Source organism: Panonychus citri, unplaced genomic scaffold (genome assembly GCF_014898815.1).
Source record: "Panonychus citri isolate SS breed McGregor unplaced genomic scaffold, ASM1489881v1 Contig00023, whole genome shotgun sequence".
Lineage (NCBI taxonomy): Eukaryota > Metazoa > Arthropoda > Arachnida > Trombidiformes > Tetranychidae > Panonychus > Panonychus citri.
In genome coordinates this window covers 1,293,715-1,313,698 of record NW_026515428.1, presented here as the reverse complement: position 1 = coordinate 1,313,698, position 19,984 = coordinate 1,293,715, and the positions used below count along the sequence as shown (strand labels likewise).

Genomic DNA, 19,984 nt, shown 5'->3' with positions numbered 1-19,984 from the left:
CCTCATTTTCAAGAAAAATGGCCATGGGAGAGTACTTATCATCATCACAGGAATTTGTGAGTCCGTAAAATGTCACGGCCGCTCCCTTGCGAAAAAGGTCGATTCAACTGTTCAGTGAATTCATTGATCACCATTATGGCGATGAAAGTTTTACCCGAACCTGTTGGAAGACAAAGAATAACGTTTCTCTCCATAGCGATTTCTAATGCTTCGTTTGGGTACTGATGAGGCACTTTAGAGATCGTTTTAGATCCACTAGTCTTCATGATTACGAATAATTATATTCAATGTACAATATGAAAAAGTGGATCGATTGACCACCTGTTACATTTGTTAAGGTCACTCTGTTATTTCTGGGGTAATATTGTTATTATTTTTACATTTTCTCTCTCCAACCTTTTCGAATTGATAGGATTCTTTTCTCAATTTATTCTTCAGGTTGATCTTTATTGCTTCAGGACTTTTTTGTCTGTTGGTCGTTGATTTAAAATCACCATTATATTTAAAATTTCATCAGTAATTCGCTTCGCGAAATTTATCTGTTAAAATAAAGCAAAGACGTTAAATATAATTATGAATAAAAAAGTAATTAACGGTCAACTTACATCTTTTATTGACTTATTACCCTCGTAATGCGGATAGGTGCAGTTAAATCGTGACACATTCTCACCCTGATTATAAAAAACCAAAACATGTAGCTTGGGTATTCAGTACGAACAGAAATTGTTAATGTTGGTTTAAACGCAACTTGTTGAACAGTTCCCAATGCTTAATGAAACTACTTTTTGATGAGCTTGCATTGATTTATTCATCGAAACGATTTTCAAGGTCATTGAGATCGGTTCTAGACTTCTTGACTAGAGGACTTTCTAGTCAAGTTTGACATTCATGCGACTTTTAGTTCTTGAGATATTCAGTAAAATGGCCTTAGTGGATAAAAGAACGCCCTGTACAATAGGTTTAGTTGAATTTTAATTATGTCCTCTTCTGGTGATTTTATCAACAAAATTGACAGATTGGTTTAACTCTGTGGTCTTCTAGGAGTCTTTTCAGTTCTACCTCACATGAATCAATAGAGAAATTTTCAAAAAGACCTTAGGTCAGTAATTGTCAAGGTAAAAAGGTCAAGAGAAAAGGATTCAAGTTTAGGCTTTAAGTTTAGTTTTAAAATCGAAAATAAAAACTTGTCAGAGTAGAGAAAATATAACACTTTCTCCATTCGAATTGAATGAAACAATCGAAATGTTTGAAATGAAATTGGAGTTTAATTGTTGAAAGAGAAAAGAAAAGAAAACAATATTTAAAAGGTAAGGAGAGGGAGAGAGATTTTCGAAAACAACAGCAACATCCAAATTAGAAAAAGAAAAACAATTGGATTAATTGCTATTATATTACAATGATTCAGTTAATTGAATTAAACTTTTTTTCTTTGCTTTTTAACTTTTTCAATTTGTTATGAATGATAAAAATATATTTATATTTATATATTCAATATAATCTTAAATTCACAATAGAATCCACAATAGAATATAATTAATTCATAATAATATATATATGTGTGTGTACGTATGTGTGTTGATAAATCATAATAATTCATTAATTAATAATATCATAATTAATCAATAGTGATAATAATAATTCAATATATGGTATTCAGTTAATAATAATAATAATAATAATAATAATAAACGCATCATGATAATAATAATCCATTTGTGTGTGTGTGTTTGATGTTGATTAAAATCATTAAATAAGGTTTTGTGTCATGTTGTATGAGAGAGTTAATTAGTTGACGACCATTGATTGTTGACGAAAGATGATTATGAAGATGATTCCTTGATTGATTTGATAGATGATGGATATCGATTTGGTAACTGTTTGTTTTTTCTTTGAAGGGAGGCAAAGTATTGCGAGAGGGAGGAAATTGCGATTACAATTAATTGTCCATCGTTAATTGTTGGAAAAATGATTGTTATTGTGCCATTGAATAGATGATGATAAATGACAATCAGGAGATTCATTGGTTGTTGGTTGACTGTGAGTTTGGGTGATGTTTCTGTTTACTGAATATAAATGAAACTTTTCTGGTGTTAAGTTAATCAATGATTTGATTTCCATTTGATTCGGTTACTTGATCACATGAAGTAAGTTATGCCTTTAACTGTGGGTGTGCAGGGGGATCTCTTGATGAGTGTATGTGCTTCATATTGTTGTTGTTGTTGTTGATCATGATGATAATGATGATGTAGTTGATTTGATGTTATTAGTTGAGTGTGTATATTTGTGCTTGATGAGTCTTCAAACTGATGAAAAGATGAGGTTACAATATGTTTATCCTATTATTTTTTTTTCCTTGTTGACTGTTCCCTGTAAAAGTAACTATTTTTTTGATGAAAAAAAGTACACTTGATGATAATCAACAGATTTTGTTGAAAATTTTGTGCACTCTGGTTGTCAAACCAAAGCTTTTTTTGTTGTGTGTGAGTGTGTACATGATTGAGAAGAAAATAGAAAATTAAAAAGGTCAAAGAGAGAGAGAGAGAGAGAGAGAGAGAGAGAGAGAGAGAGAGAGAGAGAGAGAGAGAGAGAGAGAGAAATGAAAGAGTAAACAGGAAGAGAAATGCAAGTAACTTTCATTGAGGAGAAAAAATCCAACTAAATCCTTAATAGCAACAGTGGAAAAGGAAATCTTTAGAATAGAGAAAAAAATAATGATGGAGAATATAAAAGACAATTCATTTTCAGAATCATGTGCCTCAGTTGTTTATCATCATGGTTAATGATACACACTCACGCTGTTAATATCATATGTAAATGCAATCGAAAAATGAATGACTCCTTTTTTTTACGATGCAAAATGAAATGTTCATTTGTGTTGGTCTTTTTTGGGGTTTGTGCCTTTTCTCAATGAAAACAAGAATTGGACATCATTGTATTTTATCAATCACCAGTGAAGAAATAATAATGATCCATAGTTGAGTGGGGCGTTGTTATAATCATTGTTGATGTTAATGACGATAATGATGTTGATAAGTTTTCTCCATTTTCAATTTGCTATCCTGGTCTCTCTCTCTCTCTTGCAGTTGATTGTGGAAATTGTTATTTAAACAAATTTTTTCGCTTCTCAAAATGTTGTTAATTATGTTGACATGAAAAGAAAAGAGAAAAAAATTTCAACAGGAATTGAGGTGGAAAATTCATCGTCTTCATTAAAGTCCCGTGGATGATAAGTAAACCATAAAATTGATTAGAAGAAAAAATTAATTGTTGTTGCGTATGTTTCTATTGCTTATTAATTGTAATTATTAAGTATAAATAATCTTTTGGACTAGCTGGTCTATTGTGTGTGTGTGTGTTCAGAAGTAAATTAAACGGGATCAATTAGTTTTGAAAGAGCGATGAAAATGATAGACAATCTAAACGAATCCCATTCAAACAAAAAGGTAAACAGGTAATATTGAACAGCTTCAGTTTATATTTAGATGGTCAGGTTGATGTTAATCCTTATGGTAAGTGAGAGAGATACCAAATAGAACCACTTTTTGTTGTTGAATGAAAAATCCAGGTAATAACTTATATATGAAATACATTTTGTTGTTGTAAGTTTGATAGCTAAACAAAACCAGTAAACCAATTTAATGCAATGCAAAGAAACAAAGCAAAAATTGATTATTTCATCAGCTTTTCATTAAGTTGTTATTCATCGTCATCAATTGTTGAACCATTTTTTCCAACACGTTTCAAGTATATTAACCATCTTTTGATAATCTTTTTTAAATTGGTGTGTGTGTGAAAAAATTGTTGATTAAGAAGTGGTAAGTTGATTTGGAAGAGAAAAGTAGAGAAAGAAGAGAAGAAATGAAGGAAAGAGAGAGAGAGAGAAAGACATGAAGGATCAACGTCATCAGCTGATAAATTATTCTTCCTTTGCTTCTTCTTCTTCCTCCTCCTCCTGTCAGTCTCTCTCTTTTTTTCTGGTTACTCTCTTTTTGGATCTTCTTCTTCTCCTTCTTTGCCATCTACTCCCATTTTTTTTTCGACTGGTCCAGCAAGAGGCAGCTCTTATCATTTCAACAGGTAAAAGGTTTTGTTGTTTGTTTTGTTTGTTCAGTTGTTTGTCTATCCGTTTGCTTGTGTTTACCGTAAACAATGATTAATCATCATTGTTTTGCAAAATGAGATAGGGGAATAGCAAATGATGTTGGATGATTATGATGATGAAAAATGAGACTAAAAAATTGAATGAATGGATAGAAAGGATTGGGGGAAAAAGGTTGGGTTAATAAACAACAACAGACAATATTGCATCAGAGTCAACAAAAGACTGGGAGAGTTGTTGATAAAAGGACAATCAAGTGATGATGCAAAGATGTATGAGAATGAGGGAGGGTCAAGAAGAGAAAAAGATAAATGGTGATAATTATATAAGGGAGAGAGATTAAAATTATAAATTAAAAAAAAATTCTGTCAAAACAATTAGTATAAAATGAAACAAAAGATAAACAAACAAATGATTGCGTTGGGCCCAATAAACAAACTGAGAAAGTTAAAAGGTAAAAGGTAAAAGGTTGTTGGGGAAATTAAACGAAAAATAATAATATATATAAATATGAGAGTGGGATAAAAATGAATGCACATTAAAAGGTTAATTAAAAGATGAGGGGAGGGAGGAAAAGCATCATCATCATAATCATCGTTTACAAATCAATAGATTGACGGACATTGTTGTCAATGAAATACAATTAAATGCTTGGGTTGTCTTTAAGTTTGATGAAGTCATTATGAAACAATCTGACGATGATACCATGATGATCAATGGAAAATTTTAACCAATTGATGAAATTAAATGTACATGAGAAGGAGCAATTAAAGTGAAGAAAAAAAAAATTATTTCTTATGTAATTGTAATTGCTTGTTTCCTTTTCCATCACCATCATGTTTTCCTTCAGAATTTTTTCTTATTCTTCATCTCCTGTTATCCAAAAATCAACAAGTCATCATCATGATTCCTTCTCAGTGTTTGGCGGTTCTCTTGTTTTTTTTTTGCTTGAAATTTTCATCATCATCCTGAAGAAGATGATGATGATGATCTTCATCCTTCTTCTTGCTTCATTCTACCTTGATGATGAAGATCATTTTTTTCCTACCAGCTCCTTCCTTGTCAGATCCATCTTAACCATCAACAGCGTCTTTTTCATCATTATCATCAAGATTGTCTCTTTCTCCGTGCATGAAAAGTTTGCTCTTCATCATTTTTTTTTTGCCTTTTCTCATGAACATTGAAAAAATTGCAAAAAGTACAATCATTCATATTGAAAGTTTCTGTATCAATGTTTGCTGTTGTTATTGATGCTGTGTGTGTTGAGGGTATTGTTATTGATAATGATGATGATCATGATGTTGATATTGAGAATAGGTATAGATGAATGGGTTAGAAGAATGAATTCAGCTTGTTCTTCTCTTTCTTTTTTACTTTGTCATCATGATGATGTTTATGATTCCATTTGAGTGCGAAAAAAAATTGAAGATGATGATAAGATAAACACACACTTATAGTAAAGGAAACGATGATAAAAAAAGGTCTTCATTTTTTGGTTCCTTTTCTCCAGTCAATACGTTTCTTTTTCATTGGTTATCCGTATATATATTTTTATAATTATCCATTATTATTATCAGCAGTACTATTATTATTATTATTGATACCATCTATTTTTTTTTCTGCTCATTCCTGGTCAACCAACTTGATAACAAGTTTAGTGGTCACCAGCATCGTCATTATAATAATAATAATAAGGTAAGAGGGGTAGAGAAAGAGGCAACGATAACAAGGTAAACATCAGCAACAGGTTTGCTTTTTTTTTGGTGATTATAGTTGAGAAAGTCACAGTTTTTGTTTAAAGTCAATCTTCGTGGTGAAAAGGGAGAGGGTAATGTTGGTGGTCAATTGGTCAGCCATCGTCAATACATTAATAGATTATGAATGATACAAGCAAGGACAACGGCAAGAACTGAAACCAAGGAGATAATTACAATTGCACATTTTTGTTCACTTCGGATAATCCGGGTTTCACCATCGATTTTGTTATTCAATGATTCTTGTTGACGGGAAGCTGCTTGTTCTTGATTTTGAATAATGTGTTGCTGCTTTTGAGATGATGACTCTCTGTATATATAAGTGAGTAAAAGAAAGAGAAAAGTAATTGTAATTTAATGTTAAAACAGCGGAACCGCAAATGAAAAGAGTAGGAGAAAAAAAAAGAAAATCATTCACCACAATTAACAAGAATAAAAGAAGCAAAAAAAATCACATTAGTTCTCAATAAAAGAAAAGAAGGTGGAGAAAAATAAAAACGAAAAAGGAAAAGAAAAGAAAAGAAAAAAAAACAATAACAACTTACGAGGTGAATTGAATTTGTTGATTAGAGTTTTGGGTTCTTGATCGCTTATGGTGTTTATTGACCGGTTGATGTTCGGGGGTTACAACGGTCAATACATTGCTGACCAGTTGATGATTATTTTCAGATGATCTCACTCTAAATGAATATTGTTCTGAGGGAGTTAAATGGGAGACACGACAAGAGGCTTGGGTACCTTGGTAAACTATTCTGGTTGTTGGTGTTACGGTTCCGTTTTTGGCATTTGATCGGTTTAATTTCATCATTTCAACCATATAATGTCGAGTCTCACTGAGAATAGATCCACCACCATAAGAGGAAGATTGAAAATGATGATGGCTATGATGATAATTATTATGATGACCTTGTTCGTTGATCCATTTTAACTTTACACTGGTTGCAGTTAATGAGGTATAATTTAAACAAAATACTTGAATTTGGGGTAATAAATGTTTAGGTGATCGTTGAGGTGAACTTTTAACTTTAACTCGATTAATATCACTTGAATCTCCATAAGCTGCATTGGTTTCCATAGTATTCGAGGTGATACAATTGTTTTTATTATTATTATCTCCTGTCAATTGTGACTCCTCCTCATCGTCATCTTCATCTTCATCTTCTACTTCCTCTTCTTCACTATTTTCATCAACATTTTTATCACCATAATCTTTATCCTGATTATCACGAGTATGAGTTGAGGTTTTCTCATTTTCTTCAGCACCAACCACATTAGCGGTAATATTTTCATTGAACACTGTTGTTTTTGTAGATGTTGTTGTTGTTATTGATGATACTAGAGATGTTATCATTTGTTGAGAATCAATTTTATCATCACTTTTGCACTTTTCCTCTGCGGTTATATCATTAACAGTAATTGAATCATCTTTAATTTCCTTATCACCGTCGATTTCATCTTTGACTTTCAATGATTCTTTGTTATCCACAGGCTTAGGGTCTTTAATCACTAAATTATCTTCTAAATTATTTTCTTCTTTACCATTTAATTGTTGATTAGTTTGACCATCAGATTGATCAGTTTTATCTTTTCGTTTCTTTGCCTCTTGCCCTTTCTTTGGACTGGTTAACCTTTGTATCGTTGAATTTTCATCAACTGATTCATCTTTCTCATTACTATCACCATTGTCTTCAATATGATTGGAATCAATAACCTTTAGGTCGTTTGGTTTGGTCGTTGATTTATCATTCGAAGTTGTTTCACTTTCAATTAAAATTAAAGGACTTTCGACACTTAAACTATCAGCATCATTGACTATTACTGAGATTGGCAAAGCTCCTGAAGAAGTTGATAATTGTTGTTGATCACGATTATTGAGATTCCTTCCAGTAATTGATTTGGTAACTGGATTTCTTGAATCGTAATTATTTCCAGATGATTCTTTACGACTTTTAATTCCAACAGGATCAACAGAATTTACTGTAAAAATGATTGAAAGAAAAAGAAAAACATACAATTAGCATAATCAAGTATGGAAAGAATTATAATTAAAATCTCAATTTGTAATAATACTAGTTTTTCCATGTTCGATGATGAAATAATGACAAATATCATCATAGACATTGAATTACATCGCCACCCACACACAAACTCTCAATTACAATTACCTGTTGTAGTTAATAATGAATCACAACGTTTCTTTGTAAATGTCGATGCCTCCATTGGTATACTGATAATTGGTAAAGTGGCTGTTGATGGTCCTGTTGCTAAGGTTACATTTAATGGTATATTAATTGTAGGTAATGGTGATTGTAAACTTGGTTTACAGTGACTTGAATGATTCAATGGAATCTTAATTGGTGATGATTCTTTTGAATTATTTGATGAACTGGCACCACTACTATGATTTTTTCCTATTTCTCCATCTAAATTGTAATTACCACCACCATTAGAATTAATATTTGACTTTTTCCGCTGAGGTGTATTCTCTTTTGACTTGTTTATACTTTCTTTATCTTCTTTATTATTGTTAATTGTTTTCTCTTCTCTTCTCACTTTTCTGGACAAATGATCATTCTTGGGTGAATGATTTGATGATGGTGGTGATGATTTGCTATCACTTTTAAGGAAACTTGAACCTTTAATTGTAGTATTAGTAGTTACTGATTTAAGGGAACCAACAACATTTTTAATTGGTGAGGAAGGTGATCCAATTAATAGTCCATTGGTTGGTGTTGTCGTTGTTGTTGTTGTTGTTGTTGTCGTGCTTGTGGTTGTTGTTATTGTTGAATTACGATTGATTAAAACTCCGGATGATGAGTTATCTTTATTATGATGTGAGGTGATTTTCATCTTCTCACTGTCACCAATTAATTTATCACCACCATGGTTAACAATATTGTGATGATGATGATGATGGTGATGGTGATGATTTGAAGTGGTCGATGGTAAATTGGAAACAATTGAATTATGTTTATTATTATAATTATTATTGTAGGATCCACTTGTCACTGAATTGTTATTAGCATTGGTAAATAGGAATTCAATCTTGGCTGATTGTGATTGGTGTGAATGATGTTGATGTGAGTGTTGGTGTGTATGTTGATGTCCATGCGGGTGTTGATATTGATGTTGGTGTGAATGATGGTGATGTTGTTGTTGTTGTTTCGTTGATTGATCTGTGAAGTGATAAGCTCTGGTATGGATGCAGTTAATTTGGTTGCCATATTACCTCCATTGGTCCTTAAATGGGTAACAGGAAATGTTATGGCCCCAGTTTTAGATACAGATCCCGTTTCAGAAACGGTTACTGTTAATGTTTGACTTTTTCCATTGATACCACGAATTGGTGTAGAGCTTAGATTATCTTTATTAATATTATTATTATTATGGGTTGATGAACCTGTTGTAGTTGATATTGCCGCTACTGTCGTTGTTGTTGTTGTGGTTGCTGTTAAATTAGATGTCACTGTAGCGATTGATAATACCCCGGAAGAAGTTAGTTTAGCTGTAGTTATTGTTGTTGTTGACGTTACTCCATTAACAATAAATGAATTACTATGATGATGATTTGTATTACTAGAAGGTGAGGTTCCAGTGGCTGTCGTGGTAATTGTTGTCGTGGTGATACTAGTATTATTGTTAATTGATCCTATTGACGTAGTTGTGGTCGTTGTTGTGGTTGTGCTTGTGTTTGAGGTGTTACTTGTTACTTGTTGTAATAAAGGTGATCTTTTAGAGTATGAATAATTATTACGATTGGGTAATCGTCGGCGGATTGTTGTTCCGGTTGGTGAGGGTGGAAAGGTCACATCTATGTTACAATTTACTTTTGAATTATTGGTCCGGGAAAAGGGAAGACGACGAGTCGAATCAACATGAGTTAAACCCATTTCCCATAGATTACTAGGATGAATAGGCGGAGGTGGAGGTGGAGGTGGCGGGGGCGTAGGAAGTGGATTTGGTGATGGCATAGAAGAGCTAAGAGAGAGAAAGAGAGAAAGAGGGAGATAAATTATATTAGATCCAATATTGTATGAGATATATTGTATAGGAGAAAGGAAAAGATCAAAGGGAAAATTAAATAAAAGGTGAAAGGTTGATCATCATCATCTTGATGAAAACTTTGCTATTGCTCATTCATGAGCTTTTCCTCATCTTGTTAATCTAATTGATGAAGATGATATTTTCTATTGTTTTCGCTTTTTCTTAGAATAAAATTTTGTTTTCCTTTTTTTTTCAGAATAAAATTAAATGGCAAGAAAAATCTAATTGTCTAAACAAAAAAAAACATGTTAGTCAATAGAAATAAATATTAGTTGTAGTATCGTCATCAACTTTCATCGTGATGACAATCAAGAGATGAGATGACATTTGGTTGGATGATGATAGAAACGTGAACCTATCAAAACACAATATAAACACATAGATACACACACACACACACAAGTTAAATGATAAGAGATGATAGATAAACATAAAAATACTAATAATAATCTTACCAATAACAGTAACAACAACACGAATATGGATAAGCTTGTTGCTGTGGTACCAATGTTGCTGGTGGAGTTGAATTGGTTCCATTATTGTTAATTGCCGATAATATAATATGTCTTAAGGTTCCATTTTCATCTACTATTTGTTGAACCATATGACCAGGGGGAACCTTTTTGTTTTTGAGGAAAAGAAAAGATGGAAAAATATGTTAACCGATTATAACATTACGATTGTGTTTATTGATTGAAAGAAGATCATTTACCTGGACAGGCATAGGTACTGGAGGGAATGTGTGCTGAGAAATCATTGTAACGGTAGCGGGTCCTCGAAGGACAGTTTCATTGCCATCGAAGAGTTGAATTGACACAGATTCACCTGGATTAACATGTAAATCAACAAAATGAGGTGGCCCAGCAGTTGTTGAATTATTTAACATAATGAATTTAGATGATTTATAATGATGATGATGATGTTTTGACGATTATTATCAATGTAATTAAAAGAATAGAACAATAATTGGTAAAGAGAAAAGAAGAATAATTTTCCTTTGGGTTTTCTCTCCTTCTTTCTTAATGATGATGATGGTGATATATTTGCGTTTTAATGATGATAATTATTGGAGATTAGACGAGAGAGAGAGAGAAGGAGAAAGAAAAAAACAAAGATAAAATGGGAGAAGATATTGTTTTTTTTGTTTCTTCGTCTTCTCTATGTGGAGGATAATCACCGCAATATGGATACTTTCAACTCCTTCACTTTTTTTTCACCACCTTATGGTTCCTTCACTTTTACCACCTTATGGTTACACCACACAGCTAATTAACCAGAAATCATAGAGAAGGAGAGTGAGAGAGAAAGAGAGGGAGAGTTTAAGAGGGAAGATAGGGGAGAATAAGAAAAACACGTAGAGGGTGAGAGAGAGAGAAAAACAATTAGAGAAATAGAGAAATTAGAGAGAAGAGAGAGAGAAAGAAAGAGATAGAGATAGACAGAGACAGAGAGTGAGAAAAGATAAAAAAGAAAGAGAAAGAGAGAAAATTAACAAACAGAGAGAAGGATAAAAAGAGTTAATCACCAGAAATGAAAGATGAAAATTCAGAAAAAAGATGGTGAACATTAATAGTAATCATATTATACGTACTCAAAAAAACACACGTAAACAGAATATACATGATAGAAGATAAATTGTGAATAAAAATTTCTTTCTCACTGCCAACCCAAGAAGAGACAAGTTATCCAATTCTAAGAGAAATTTGTTCTTCTTTCTTTTTCTCTCTCAAACTTTAGTTCTTCTTCCACCCAACCAGATGTCGCCTTTTTCGAATTACCAGCGACATCTATTGATCGAAAAGAGAAGAAAATCTGTTAATTCTCTTTTGTGAGAGAGAAAAAAAAGAAATAAATTATTAACCGTTAAGGTTAATTTAGTTTTTCTTTTTTCTTAATTGTAAACCTAAGCAATTTATTTACATTTAATTTCTTTTCTTTTTTTTTTGTTTATTTTAATTATGTTTTCATTTCTATTTTTAACTAACTTTCCATCTCTTTTCTGTGTTTATGTTTGGTTGTAATTTCTAAACAAAACTCATGTCTGGTTTATCTTTATCAAAGTGGTTCCTTTTTCTCCTCTTCCTTAATTGTTTGGCAAAATCTAAATTAATCTACACCCGAAACTCTCAAGTAATTGATTAGTTATTTCTCCACATTTTCAGTCAATCATTAACATGGATTATTATCTCTTTTTTTTTACTTCTATTAATCTCTTTTAATTGGTTAGTCTTTTAATCATGATTTTACAAATTGGTTGATTGACAATCGGTTAATCACAAGTTAACACTTTTTTAATTATAATTCTCATCATGTAAAGACATAGGGATATGTTTAGGTTTAATTGTTGTATTGATTTAAGATTAGGATTTGGAGAAATTTTTCTTTTGTTATAATAAATTAAGTAAATCAAAATGTGATCATTTGTTAATCACGATAAACTGGAGCATTTGATTTGGTATCTTCACTTGATATTGATGGTGATGATTTAGTTATTGCTAATTGTTTGGGTTTAGAAATTATTTCATCTGATGATTTGGTTAATGATGATGATGATGATGGTGGTGGTTGTTGATTAGTTAGATGATTACTAATTGATTGTTCATCTTTTTTCAATTCTGTGTATGGATTGTTTTTATCTCGATTCATTTGATTGAATAATCCTCTTAATCCAGTTTTAAAATTGGAATAAATTTCTGATGATGTTCCTCTTAATTGTTTATCTTTCTTTTCAGTTGATTCATTTTCATCGTTACTTTTATGTCGAGGATAACGAGCGTTAATTGTTGGCACATTGTTGGTTCTAACGAAGTCATTAGTTAATGGGTAAGTTGGTTTAGTTTGAGTTTCCATTGAATTGTAAGGTAATTTATTAATGTAAACTGATTCATCTTTTCCATTAAATTTATCACCTCCACGAGGATATGATGATTGTCGAGGTGATGGTGGTGATTGGTGTCTTGAGTCGCCATCAACTGAGTACCAATCATGATCTGGATGATCAGAATTTCTGTTATTGATTGGATAATGTCGTTCGGACGATGGGCCACCTCCATGTTCAGCTGATTCTGATTCCCTTGAATCGTAAATAACTTGTGGTAAATTTGATTCGGAATCATGAGTGTCTGGGATTTCAGGTCGTGGTGGATAAGCGGCAGGTCGTTTTCTTGGTGGTCCATGGAAATCTGATTGATGCATTGGTGGTGGTGGTGGTGGAGAGTGAGGGTGAGATGATGATGGAGGTGGTAATGGTAACAAGTCTGAATAAGATTCACTCTTGAGTCTTGAAGGTTCAAAAGGAGGAGCTGATGAAGAGGAAAAGTGATGAGGTCGTTCCCGAGAATCGGGTGTCTCATGAGATGAATGATCATCAACATGGTAGATACTTGAATGAATGGGTGGAGGTGATGAAGGTGGAGGTGGTAATTGTGTTTCGTGTGAACTATCATAGTTATTTGATCTTGGTGGTGGAAGAGGCAATTCTGTGGCCAAATATCCAGCCGATCGAGGAGGAAGTGGCGATGTTGTCTCACGATAATCATATGGACGCGATGATAATGGCGGAGAGGGAAGTTGACTTGGTGCCTCCTTAACCTGGTAACCAGTATAAGGATTGTTTTTAAGGTGCATTGGTCCAGAGTATTTGGACATTGGTTCGTGGTGGTAACGACTCGCTATCGGATAAATGGGCTTATCAATGATTTCTTTTCTCTTTGGATCGTCTTCATGTTTCGTCCATTTCGATGGAGCTGTGAACCGATGATCTTTAATTGGTGCATCCTCTTTAGGCGTTGGCAGTGGGAAATTGTGTGATGGTTGATTGTTGTTGGAATGGTAAACATTTGGGTGGAAATGATCATCTAATTCATAAGGTGCTTTCATGGATTTAGTTAATTGTTGATTGAGTGCTTTCTCCTTTTCTCGTTTCATTGGATCGTATTGTGAATAGGGAAGCGATTTATGTCGATTTAGATCAATTGAATTTAAATTGTTCTCAGAGGATAAAGATTCTTTTGATTTATCTTCCATCGATTTCAATGGTGTAAAAGATTGTTGAGAGAAAACTGGACGTTGATTAGATCTAAATGAAATCTCACCAGAATTAGAAAGTGAATTAGCTTCACCGGAAGAGTGTAAAGGTTTTAATGGTGGTGAATAGTGAGACTCAGCTGATGATGGTGATGGTTTATTTTCGTGAGAGGTCAAGAAAGAAGGTTTAGAAATGGTCAGTGAGTGAGGGTAGAGTGATGATGGTCGTTGTTGGACAATCTCTTTCGAGGAAGATGGAGAGATTCTTGGATTATAAAGATAATCGTGGTGTTTGGGTTCCAAGTGAAGTTTGGGCTTCGAACGATACTCAGTGTCCGAAGATTTTGATGGTGAAAGTCGACTTGATTCTCTTTCCAATGAATTGTACATTCCCTCTTCATCTCCAGCAGGTACAGGACGAGGAACCACCGGAGGAGATGGTGTACTTGGAGCTTCCAGGTCATTTGTCGAATAGGGTTTGGTAACCATAGATATCGAAGGTGTATTGATATCCTTCATTCCCGGTTCATTGGAGGACATTTTCACTCGAAAACCTTTATCATCGGCAATATATTCAACCTTCCGGTAGATTCCGTTAGCATCAACATAACCATAAGAACCAACCTTAGCCCCACTTCCGTCTGAATGCTCGTGTCGATGTTGCATATTACCTTGACCATCTTCGATCTCATAACCAAACTGATACGGTTTCTTTACCTTCGAGTCTTCACTACTTGTCTAATTATTAGAATAGAGAACGAAAAAAAAAATTTCCAACAATTAGTGAAAAAGAACAATTAAAATTAACCGGATACTAGAACTTTTTGCATATCCGTTTTCTTTTCATAGTTCGGACAGTGTCCAGTCTGTTTATCTAACCGCTAAGTGTCTAATTAGTCTCATTATAATTAACGAGTATTATATTTGATTTAACTAATTTGTTTCTTTTTTCTCTCCCTTAATTACTATTCAAGTTTTTCCCTTTTAGTCTGATTGTTAACCAACAAAACAATTAAAGTTTAATTTCTGGTTGACCCTCATCAAGGTTAATTGATGCTAATTCTTGTCCGCTCCATATAAATACTGACCTCAAATTGAGTTAATTGTTTGATGATTAAATTAAACAATTGTCTTTCTATTAATATCAATGTTGTTATTAATAAAACCATTTTGTTTGTCTTAATATATTTTGGTGACAATTAATTAATCACCCAAAAAAAAACAACAGCAACAACAAAGGGATATCTAAATCTGAGGACAATTAAAAGTTTGTTGGGTTAATCAACTTTTCCTCAATGATTTAAATCAGTTTGACTCTCTCTCTCCGTGACAATTAAATCAAACTGAGACTGAAAAAAAAGTTTCAATGTTTTCCGATTGGGATTCACCTTTACAATTTAATTAACTAACCTAACTAAAAGTTATTACCTGACGTTAATTGTTGTGAATTGATTAATTTTCCCAAAGGAAAGAGGATGAAAAAAAGTAAATCACTAATTATTGATTAGATTTGTTGTAAGAACACTTTGATTACAATCAAAGGTCCATAGTGTTGGAAAATTAAAGTGTGAACTGTTAATCAAGACTAATCAACGATTCTTCCGGATTAGATGAACCATGAAATTAATTAATCTAATGAAAAAGGTAAAAGTTGATTAAGATGATTGTATGTGTGTGTGTGTTAATCAACAATCAATAGTTTACAATCAATTGGGAATAAAAAATGTGAAAAATTTACACAACATTTTGACCTGAAATGTTTCACACTCACTGATTGTTATTCAATTTAAATTGTAATCAACTAATCAACTAATCAATGAAAATTGAGATCTTTTTTTCCCTTCAGATTGTTGATTAATTGAAACGATCAACAATCAACATGATGATACAATTAATTGTTTATTTTAATTATCATTGGTAAACCAGTAACCACTTTTTGATTATAATATAAATCAACAATTAACAATAAACCAAAATCAAATTGTAAATATTGTTATAAATTAATCATTTTCAAATGAAAATTTTGAGGTGCACTTAATTTACTGATTTAATTTCACTATTTAACCAAACAATTAAACATATTGATTGAAAATTAACTGATTCCTTGAACGAGATCAACAACAATTTAGCTCATTTTTTTTAATTATGTTCATGATCAATTCATCATTTGCTATACTTATTCAATTGTTTATATGAATTGAATCCAGAGTTAATCAGTTGATGATTAAATGAATTGTTTAATTTGTTCAACAATTAGTTTGAACAATTTAGTTTATTAAACATGTTGGTCAAGCCAAATATCAATATGGATTAATGGACAATCGGTTTGGCAAATAATTAATTAATTTCCCTTGAAGGTTAACTTAATCAACGGAACAATTAAGAGAGAAAAAAGTAAATCAGTTAATTGTTTAATCATTTGTTCCGTCTTCGGGTCAGTTGATGAGTGAATCAGTTGAATTTTAATCAATTACAATTAATTTAATTTCTCAACTGATTAACATACAAATTTCTCACATATAATATTAATCATAATCATCATTACCCATGAAAATTAAGCTTTAATTGTTATGATTTAAAGCCAACAATTCACACGCTGATTTATCAAATGAGAAATCAACAATCAACAATTAACTAATTGTTCCTTATCTACAAACAATTTAGTCTCTCTTTCTCTGACCATTGACATTGATTATTCATTAATGAACTTTAATCTTATTGTTGTTTTCACAATTAATGATTACAATTAATTACCTTTTGTCCTCCTAACCTTTTAATTGTAATTACAAAATCAACATTGGTCTCTAAATTGTAACAATTTAATCATTGTCCATCTACAAATTAAATTAATACAAACCAATTACAATTGTTAATTGTCAAAATATATCAACATGATTGGCAAATCTTTTAAATTGTGATCACGATTTACTCAATTAATTAACTTTGTTATAATGAACTTGAATTCAAACAATTTGGCAAACTTAATTGTCTCATCATATAAATACTACACATCAATTTAATGACCTTTTCTAATTGTGAAAATTAAACAATTAAAACTAATCTGATTAAAACCATCAACTAATCAAATCTACAAGAAACAAATTAGATTTACTGTATTTGCTTAATTGCTGATTAAAATCAATCCACAGGAAGAAGCTACTTTGTTACTATTAATTGATAATAATAAAATTTAACTACTAAATCTTCAGCAAGATTAACAAAATAATCAGAATCACGTTGAACAATTAACTAATTGCCATTAAAAGTTGACAATTTTTTGAGAAAAAAAATATTAATCTTAAGCAGAGCGAATCAAATTGATTTATATTACATATATTTAATTATTGAATTAATCTTAATCAAGGTGAGATATTGTAATTGTTATGATTAGTGAGAAATGACAATCATGTATATTAGTTAATTGTTATGAATTAAATTTCGTATTTTTTTTTGAAGGATAAATACACAATCAACCAACCGGAATCTTTGGGTCACTTTGATTGTTTTGGTTTACACTTTTGGACACAATCAAATTGAATTTGATTTTCTGTTTGTTTAACTCAAACAATTAACTATCACATGTGACTAAATATTAAATGTAACTGAATTAAATTTGATTGTTGGAAAAAGGAGAGAGAAAAATAATTTCCAATCTAAATTAGATTTTCATTGAGACTTTATGGTTTGATGGATTCAAATATTTATTGGATTGAATTAAATTCACAAGAAAGTTCAATCTACAATTAATTGTAACAATTAACCAACAATTTAAACAATGTTGATTAATGTCAACTATCATTTTCTCATTATTATTATTACAATTAAATTTTCTTGATTAAACTTAGTATATTATTAAATTTTGATATGAAACTTTTTTTTCTGAAACTCTTTCCGTTTAAACTAAATCACAATCAACTAATCAAGACCATTATTATCATGATTAAGATTATCAAGCTAACACAATTGAGTTTAATCAACCAATTATTATGTTTACAATTTACAAACTACTACAGATTAATTTGTTATCCATCGTAATTAAAGTAAATTGTTGGTTAATTTGATTCGCGTTTTGGTTTAAAAAATTAACTTTCGCGATCAAAGTGTTGATTGGTCAACTTTAATTCAGTTGTAAGTTTGTTGATTAACACGTTGATTTAAAGCCTAAATTGTTACTATTAACTGTGACCTGTTGATTATTTATCTTGATTGTTGTTGTTGTAAATACAATTGTTTACCTTGATTGTTAATCCTATCTAATCAACTGATTAATGATGAAAAATTGGTTAATGATTATTTGTTTACTTTTAATTGTTACTTGATAAGTTTTTTTTTCATTCGTTGTTCATTAACTTATTGTGTTAATTGACAACACAATCGTTTGATAACAATTAATTAGCAATTAATCAAGATGAGAGAATCAATTTTTTACCATGTTCATTGTATATTCAATTTGATTTGTTAGTTAATTGTTAAAAATAAAAATTAATCAGGAAGAGAAACGAAAATGTTTCAATTTAATTATCATCTTGTTAATTGTTAGTTTATTTTAAAAATCGTTACTATATGATAATCAATTTTAGCAAAAAATTAATCAAATTGTGATCAATCAAAAGTTTTAATCATGTTGATTTAGTTTTCGATTGGTTGATTTAATTAATTTACTTTGTTATGATCAAACCATTAATCAGTTATCATTGATATTATAACTATTGATTGTTAAACTTTTTTCATAACTAAATTAACATGAAAGGAAGTCAACAATTAATTTGCCAATGATACATATTAATTGTTAATTTTATACACAAAAAATGATTAACCTTGACCATTATTAACAATCAAATGGGTCAATTGAGACGGTCAGTGTTTTGTAATTAAAGTGTTGATTAGTAGTTGATTAACTTTCATCTAAAAAAAAGTGGACACCAAATTACCCGAAAACTTAATTGTCAACCTTAATTTTTGATAAAAGTTGATAATTCAATGCTAAATTTGATTTCCTCTTTTTTGTCTAATTTTAAATTCAAAATTTCAACTCTCCTTTATAATAATTAACTGATTGTCACCCAAACAATTAACTTTAAATGGTAGAAAGTAAATAGTTTCCAATATTTTTCAATGAGTTAAATTATCAGAATTAAATTAATAATTGACTTACCTTTTCACTGGAAGATGATTTATCATTATCTGATTTTCGTCCATTGATTTGATTAACAGTTAATCCAATGATTAAAATGATTGTTATCCAATTCATTTTATTAGATTTTCGAGCCAAGCGAAAATAAAGAAATAAGAAATTTAATTTAGTTGATTAAAAAGGAAAATGAAAATTAACTTGACTCAATCAAATTGGAACACAAGAAGTAAAAACAATTCTGATTATCGGTGGAGAACAATTTAAATAAGAGAAAACTTTTTTCTCTCTCCAGGTAATCACATAATAAACTGATGATTAGTAAATTGTTGTAGTTCACTTTTGTTTGCAAGTGAGCTCAGGTAAGTGAGAGAGAGAGAACGAGAGAGCGAGAGTGCAAGAGAGAAAGTAGGAGGAGTGGGAGGTGAAGCTGAAGAAAGTTAAGAATTAAGAGTAAAAAAAGAAAGAAAAAAAAGAAAGAGAAAACAATAGAATAGAATAAAAAATCAGCTGAGATTTATCATCACTCTTTCATTGACCCAGACCTTAAGGGGTTAATTATCATTCATCTTATCCCACGTCAGGGACTCATAGTATTCAAATCTCTGCCTTTTATGTAGTAAAAACTTATGAATGAAATTTTATTTTTAGAATGAAAATTTGGTAAACTTCAATTCTAGCATTTATTTATTTTTTTTTGGCGATTATTGTTTATTAATTGCGATTATTGTATCAATACAACATGAAACTGTTTAGTTTTGCGAATTAGTTAAATTGTGTGTCAACTTTTCTCACTTTTCAGAAAATCTCACACGCGACTGTTTACCTTTTTATCACCTGAACAATCAACATCACTTATTATCATCTTACCTGTAAGGTTTTTTTAGTTTCTTGGAGAAATTTATTTTTGTTTTAATCTTCATCACAACA

At 31.1% G+C, this 19,984-nt stretch overlaps 2 protein-coding genes across 2 annotated transcripts; both read right to left on the bottom strand.

The window, feature by feature from the left end:
- Positions 1-1,245: 1,245 nt before the first annotated feature.
- On the bottom strand, positions 1,246-11,583 carry LOC128396674 (putative uncharacterized protein DDB_G0277255). The gene is given in 6 exon segments (XM_053357294.1): positions 1,246-6,163; positions 6,399-7,830; positions 8,019-9,035; positions 9,038-9,831; positions 10,353-10,516; positions 10,610-11,583. Coding segments are annotated over 6 exon segments (3,786 nt in total). The 5' UTR covers positions 10,784-11,583; the 3' UTR covers positions 1,246-5,958.
- A 437-nt stretch (positions 11,584-12,020) lies between these two features.
- LOC128395813 (uncharacterized) lies at positions 12,021-19,367 on the bottom strand. The gene is made up of 2 exons (XM_053356300.1): positions 19,079-19,367; positions 12,021-14,661 (listed from the first exon to the last, which is right to left on the bottom strand). Exons 1-2 carry the CDS (start codon positions 19,172-19,174, stop codon positions 12,322-12,324), a joined length of 2,436 nt encoding a protein of 811 aa, XP_053212275.1. The 5' UTR covers positions 19,175-19,367; the 3' UTR covers positions 12,021-12,321.
- Positions 19,368-19,984: the final 617 nt, after the last annotated feature.